At 31.7% G+C, this 7,877-nt stretch overlaps 1 protein-coding gene across 2 annotated transcripts; it reads right to left on the bottom strand.

Annotated features, from left to right (window-relative positions):
- Window positions 1-457: 457 nt before the first annotated feature.
- LOC146918029 (protein DETOXIFICATION 16-like) lies at window positions 458-6,721 on the bottom strand. 2 transcript variants are annotated; one of them, XM_085719704.1, is made up of 8 exons: window positions 6,081-6,721; window positions 3,530-4,074; window positions 2,431-2,517; window positions 1,774-1,830; window positions 1,428-1,666; window positions 1,066-1,184; window positions 823-909; window positions 458-666 (listed from the first exon to the last, which is right to left on the bottom strand). In XM_085719704.1, the coding sequence occupies exons 1-8, from the start codon at window positions 6,294-6,296 to the stop codon at window positions 607-609; spliced, it is 1,410 nt and encodes a 469-aa protein (XP_085575830.1). In that variant the 5' UTR covers window positions 6,297-6,721; the 3' UTR covers window positions 458-606. The 2 variants fall into 2 exon arrangements, with proteins under 2 accessions (XP_085575830.1, XP_085575831.1); XM_085719705.1 differs by lacking the exon at window positions 2,431-2,517 and having other exon boundaries at window positions 6,081-6,409.
- Window positions 6,722-7,877: the final 1,156 nt, after the last annotated feature.

Consider the following 7,877-nt stretch of genomic DNA (forward strand, 5'->3'; position numbering starts at 1 on the left):
TAGTTTTTGCCATTGATTAAATTGGGACGCTTGAAAATTGTGCGGATCAAATTGGGCCATTATTCTTCATTTAATTTGAGGATTTTTGCTCTTTCAATTGTGCTCATTGTTTCTTTTTATTCATTGAAAATCAATAAATGAAGAGGACATAGCAACAAAACACCTCTTATTTGATTGATTTAGTTTAGTTACTATCACTTTTTTTATTTTTTGAATTTTATATGTATTTTTTATGAATTAATAGTTTGGGGGCTATGTGATGTTATCTCTGGTGTTATACGAGTTGAATGATGGCAAGTTTGTTTTTCTTTAACAGTTTAAATTTGATTTTAATCTTTGTAGCTATAATGTTATTTTTGTTCAGATTCATTTTCTTAAGAGGTTGATTCAGTTTTTGTAAGTTAAAAAATTGATGTTTTTAGTCCTTGACTATTGATAGTTTGAGTACCAAATTCAATTCTTCAAAACATCAAGAGCCTGCATTCCCTAAAAAATTGTTTTACAAACATCATAAAATTAAAAGATATCCCATTCATTTTTTTTTTTGGGTAGAAAAAAGATATCCCACTCTAGTACATTAAGAAAATAAAATATAAATCACATTCTTCATGACACTAAGCTCTCTGGTGTTATAGATTTATAGACTCTATCTCTAGCCTTGTTTGCCTGCAAAAAATAAAAAAATAAAGAGATGTTAGAACTAGAAATGTATCACATGACTTATAGGGTCTGTTTTTATTTACAATGAGTTTTACTGCTAATCAAAACACACACTTAATGAAAGGGTGAAACATATCAATCAAGAAAAATTCAGAAGTTAACCTCTTTCTCCCAATCTATTCGTAATGTAATCATCATTAGAGAAAATGCTTGAGCAATGACTGCACATAGGATCCCCAACCATAGCCCCTACATGAAGTATTTATTTAGCAAGTTGAATATAGTGAAATCATATAATAACACGTTGCAAAATAATGCACCATTTTTTATGAGATATAATACTTTGATATCAAAACTTTTTGATGTCAAATTCTATCAATTGGTTTTGACGTTTATTTTAGTTACCTTCACACCAATATGCAATACAAAAGCAAATATTATAGCTGCTGGAATCCCAATAAAATAGCATGACCCCAAATTGACAACTGCTCCAGCTTTTTGCAAACCAGATCCTCTAGCAATGCCTGGTTTATAGCCAAGAAAGAATGTCATTTGAACTATTTGAGTTGTTGTCATACACCGTCGAACTTGGAACACTAAAGTATGACTGAACTTTTAATAACCGAGAAAAAAATACCAAAATGTTAGCAAGTATCACAATGTTACAAATTATATAGAGTTTTAATCCCGGACAATGTCTTGAAATGGGGATTGAGTTTTCCGATGTATAGAATGAATCAAAGAAATGGGGATTGCGAGAAATTAACCTCCAAGAACACTTTGTAGTGAATCCAGAAAGTAGGATACTGCAAGAATTGGTAACATAATTGCTATTTGTTTGACAACTTCAATGTCTTTGGTATAAGCATAGCCCCATATATTTCGTAACAATATCATCGCAGTTCCAACTAAGATGGCCTCAGTAATATTAAGCAACACAACGACACACACAGCCAAACGTGCAGCTCTTGGATTACCAGCTCCTAATTCATTTGAAACACGAATGCTGCAAGAATGGTGCAAACACTGATGGAACTACGGACTAACACACACTGAAGCAAAGGAAAATTGTGAGGTTATGATTGAACTCAAAGCTGTATAATAAATACTAACCTTGCAGCACCAGTGAATCCAGAGGAAAGCATCCACACAACTGATGCTATATTCATGCTGACAAGTCCAAGTGAACAAAAATAGGTTGACGATGATCATAATAGTAGTAGTAATCATGACGACGACGACAACAACAACAATAATAATAATAATATGATTTAATTGCACTTTTGGTTCTCCATTTTGTCACTGTCACGAAAATAATTCTCATTTTAAAATTGAATTTCTAGTATCTCATGTATCACACTTGTTGCAATTTCGGTCTCACCTTAGATTTTTTGGCTACAAAATTGGTGGCATGACAAAACCTTAAAAGGACAATGCATAAAATTGGTGACATGCATTGCAAAAAAGAATTATAAAAAGACGAAGTTATGAACTTTAATTTCCAAATCTCATGAGTGTGGGAACCCTAAAAGCTTTAAAAAGGAAACAAAGAAGAAGAATCAGGGAAAATGGGAGTGTTTCATCTAGTAAGAAGGATGGCATGTTATCATGATATATTCAAACAAAAAGTATCTTACTTAATCTTATAAATTAAAACAGGAACACAGTGCATCTACAACAGAAATATCAATGTAATTATGACATGCTATGTATGACAATCATTACACACTATGGCACATTCCTTATATAAATCTGAACTAAAAAACTAACCATATAGCAAGCACTGAAGTTTGCAATTTTGGATTAGGAAGAGTACCAGAGAGGAGAACCATTATTTCATACATCCATGATTCTAAGCTGTAAAATGGAATATATAGAACAATCAGAACTTATGAACTTTGGATGTTTATTAATGTAGTGTCACAATTAGGAGTATAATGTAATTTTTTTTCAGATTATCCAATCAAATCACACTATAATACCGCTTTCTTTGGTTTGTTTCTAAAATATCCTTGCAAACTATCAGGAAGCAAGATAAAATGAATGAAAGTGAATTCTCATTGATTGTTGAATGATTACAATAGGTTTATATAGACAAACTAAGGAGCATCATATCATAATATGTGCATGCAATATCATAACAAAGCCCTAGCTTCTATTACTTGCGCAGCAAGTTATTGTCTAAAACTAATCATTCTCATCATAAACTAATCATTCTCATCACTCTGTAATACAAACACACATAATAATTTGGTTTGATGTATGTGTAAAAAAGTATAACATTGTCGATGTATACAATTTAAATTTTTATGATATGCCTCAAGCACACTTCGAAAAATGAAGTTGGTGTCTTACACGTGCTGGTATCCGACGCAACACACTCTCTATATACCTATCATTGTTGAGGTCACGTACTCGGTTTGCTAATGATGTATAAATTGCAAGTGATACAAAAACTTACATTACGTTTGATTTTGTTGAGAAAAAGCAAGTGGCGTGGGACAGTCATTATTAACGGCCAAATAGAGATGCATCTAATTTATTTGAAAAATTTTATCAAAATTTCAAGATTCTAACATCAATGTTTTTAATTTTAAAAAAATATATGACTATATATTATTAATTAAAGGTAAATAGTTTGCAGCCTTGGGCATGCAGCAGCGTTCAAACTCTTAAGGAGAGCTTGCCGCCCATTTGAATGTAGTTTGCACTCAAGATTCTGGATACGCCACTACATTCAATCACTTTCATTTTTTAATTTATTACCCGTGTCTTCGTGTCAGTGCAATGTCTGTGGATATGATTGATAGATTATATTTATTTGATCATGGAGAAGAATGTTAACTACTTCAGGTAACAAATATCATACCAGACCATGATTGCTGAAGGAAAAGCAATCTTGAGGAATTGAGGGATGTTATGCAATGACTCTCTTGAAAAACCAGTCCAAGTACTTTTGCAAGAAGATGAGAATTTGATGTAAAATACTAATAACACTGTGTATATCCAATTTGACATGCACATTGCAATTGCAGCTCCTTTGATTCCATGCCTTAGTTTTATAATCCAAATCCAACAGTTGAGACAATGTAACAAGCTAGTAATTCCAGAAGCTACCAATAGAGGAAATACTATGTTTTGAGTTTGTAGGAATTTAACAAGGCATTTAAGAATACCACTTGCAAGAATGTTTGGAATCAAATATCTTCCGTATATTTCAGCTTCTGTTGCTATATTTGGATCTTGATGTAAAAAAATTAGAATAGGCTTTAAGTTTAGCATCACAATCGACTGAGGTATAGTAAGAAGCATGTTTATCAATATGGCTCTTTGCAAGTGTATGCCCACCATATGATACTTTTGTGCTCCATAGGACTGACCACAAAAAGTTTCCAGTGCACAAGCAAAACCTATCTAAATGAGTGGCAAACACAAGTTAGCACAAGGAGCCGAATATATGTATAGGAGAATGATTTTCATAAACCAATATAAATCAAAGACATTTGAACTGATGGTAAGTTTGACAAAAAAACACTTTGGAGCTTCAACAAAATCACGGTGTCGCTGTGACTTCACCAAATTTAGTGTCCACTCAAACAGTTAGGAAGTAAAATAATTGATTAAAGAGAAAAGTAAATAATTTTAGTCTTCAAACATAATTTCATTGATTGATTTGAAAGAGATACATGTAGAAAGAGCAACTTAGCTAAGCTTCTAGTAGGGTAGCAAGTCAAAAACTCTTTAGCTTAAATTAATATTTCTCATAGGGAGATATTTTTTCTATTTTTAATTTGTTGACTCATCTTGGAATGTTTGTCAAAATTGATTTTGATTCAAGTGCTACAATATTTGGTGCTGAAAGGGTACTCATTCTATGCAGAAGTATATCTTTGGTGCTTGGTTTGTATCATAATTCTATGTTTCGTATTTTGTAGGTGCATGTTATTATTTTTTATCATTTTATCATGGGTGTACTAATTGTTGCATATGTATGTGTACTTTGCAATTGGAATGCCTCTATTTTATATAGGGAGGAGTATGTTATGACTCTTCCAACATTAGTATACAATATTGGACGAATCTTGACTTACGACTCTTCCAAATGCTAAACTACTTAGGTTTTAAAACATGCGTAAAATTGAGTGTGACTTATCGCATTATGTTCATGATAGTTCAAAAAATAAAATAAGAAATCTTGACGTGAACAATTTAAATCACAATCATATTTAAAAAATAAAAATTAAATCATAATCACCACTTTTAGACACAGTTGAGAGAATAAAATTATACTATGGAATTCAAGGACGGATTCAGAAATCTATTGAACCGCGACAATAATTTTTTGTAATAATATAAATAGTATATATAAAATTAACTAAAATTATTTTTTTATAATAACATAAATTAGAATAGTGACAAAAATGTATTATAGATTTTTGGATACCAAAAAAATTCAATGTATAGTAGTTTTTTTAGGAGAACAATGTACAGTGATCTATTATGTATACCTATCCAAAATGATGAAGGTGTAGGTTAGCGGTGCGCACCTTTTATATTTGAACAAAATAAAGATTCTTTCCTACTTAAAACAGTTAGAGAGTGATATTAGACTCAAATGAATAATTTAGTAATTTAATTAGTAGTAAAATTATATTAGTTTATCTTCCCTTTGAGTTGTTCTTAGTTGGGCTTTAGAGTATGTTTTTAATCTTTAGGCCCATTAGGGTTACTATGCATTATCACTCCTATATATAGTGTCCTTGACACACTATCCAAATCAATGAAATGAATCAAAATGTTACTTTATTTTCTTTAGTTTATTTATCTTTCTTTGTTATTTACTTTTATTTGCTTTGTTTCTTTTATTTTCATTAAACCTTTTCCAGCTTCCTAACAAAAACAAGTTAAGTTGTGAAAGTTTCATCAACTTATTCTAAAAAACAAATACAAAACAAATGCAGGAAGATAATTGCTTTTACCCCCAAACAACTTCTTAAAAACCGATCACGTCTACAAGAACACATTTAGACGAGAAAAAAAAAACACAATTTTGTCTAGATTCGCCCCACGGATACGAGAAAATTTTCTTTCTCCCCTTTCCGAATATGTAGCTTCCATGAAGAACTATAATAAAAAATGAAATAAAAAACATGCAAACAAACAGAAGAAATGTTTTTAGTCAAGTAGAAATTTTGTTAGTTTTTAATAATTGCATATGATTCATATTTCATTGATGAAAATCAACATAATCCATATAATATCTAGGAGTAACTTAGAAAAAAAATATTATTATAGGTATCAATAACTAAAACAAAATAACCCAGATCAAAGCAATAAAGCCTATATTTCAAGAACTAACAAAAAATTGTAGTAAAATTTATACTTGTTGAGAAATATAACCAAAGAAAATCTGAACGTACCAATACACTTATACCAATGACGTTCATAAATGAATTTGCCAAAGAAGCACCAGCTAGAAGCACCTCATCATCTAAATGGCCTATAAACATGAGAGATATCATTTGTAAGCTGTATTGAAACACACTTGCAAATACTATTGGCACTGCCAGCCATAGCTGTTTCTTTACTTCTTCTGTAATATCCTTTCTGCATATGCCAATCATCATCTCCCTCATTTGTTGCCTAGGGCCCTAGCTACCTTCCTCTTCCAATTACTATGTTTAGAAAACCCACATATATAAACTATCAACATATAAATAACACTAGTGAGGCCTTATAACAATAAACAGCTGTAAGAATCTAATTAATATATAAATATGTGTGTGTGTGTGTGTGTCTGTGTGGACAGGATCAAAGGAAACTTACAAATCTGACAGTTGTATTTAAAGTTATTATAAAACAAATCAAACATATAAAATTTCATGTAAATGAAAAATTAATGGCCTCTTCTTCTAATATGTTATTCAATATTATAAATGTTCCATTTTAGATAACAAGCAAAGAGTATCCAAATTACTTTGAATATACGAAGATAAGGTTAACTTAGATTAGTTAGTTTTATATTATGTATATAGTTTTTAATTTGATGATGGATCAAGTTGCTCTGAAGTAAAATGGGTTTTACTTAGTGAGTTTTACAATACTAGAAAATATATATTTGACAACAGGGTTTTCACATCGGTGGAGAAGATATCCAAAGAGAAAGATAACACGGTGGCGATTTTGAAATTTTAGTGAACTTTAGAGAAGGTTTTCACATCGATCGAGAAAATTCCTGGGGGAAAAATAAATGATGAAGAGTTTTCACATCAGTGGGAGTAATGCATGGTGTGTGTGTGTGACTAGAGATCTAGTGGTGGTCGCTTGTCACTATCATGAATCATAACAACATCATATGTATGAGTTTTTAGTTAGGCTTAATAGCAGTTTTCGCCCCCTAACTTTCAAGAAATTGCGATTTTTGGCCCCCTAAGAAAAAAAACTACAAAACCGCCCCCCTAAGTTTTGCAACTGTAGCAGTTTTAGCCCCCCAAGGCCAAAAAAAAATAAAAAATAACACGTCGCACCTCACTTAGAGTGCCATGTCAGCGTAAACCGAGTCAAAATTGGCCTTGGGGGCCAAAACTGCCACAAGTACAAAACTTAGGGGGCGGTTTTGTAGTTTTTTTCTTAGGGGCCAAAATCGCAACTTTGGAAAAGTTAGGGGGCTAAAACTGCTATTAAGCCTTTTAGTTATTCTGTTTTACTAGACAACCGACTTTTAACATCAATGACCTATGTAATACCGACACTTTTGGTTGAATGTGGGGTTGAGTGACTGGCACCCCTACCACACATGCACTATATTCAAATATTGAAGTTTATTTATTTATCTTTTCGACATGTTGACATCACAAAATGGACAACTATTGATTAGATTGTTTTCAAATTTTCGGTTCTAGAAGAGTATATGAATCATGATTGTTAATTTATTCTTTTATAGATGATGTCCTACATTCTGGCATTACCGATGGGTGTCGATTTCGTGTAGTGCTTGTGATTGAATCATTGTGTACAAGTTATGCTTTCCACATATGTGTAATGACTAATAAAAAATAAAAAAGGTGTTGTTAACAAATTTTGTTTGATTCCATGGCTTATATGTTAAGATTGGTGACTTGGGTTTGACAGCAATTGTGTGATAGAATCAATTGCACAGTAGACAATTCTTCGTAAACTCGAGTTTATGGCTAAAGATTTATATGATGATGACTACA

Source organism: Medicago sativa, chromosome 6 (genome assembly GCF_051527215.1).
Source record: "Medicago sativa cultivar Bolivia chromosome 6, Bolivia_mono, whole genome shotgun sequence".
Lineage (NCBI taxonomy): Eukaryota > Viridiplantae > Streptophyta > Magnoliopsida > Fabales > Fabaceae > Medicago > Medicago sativa.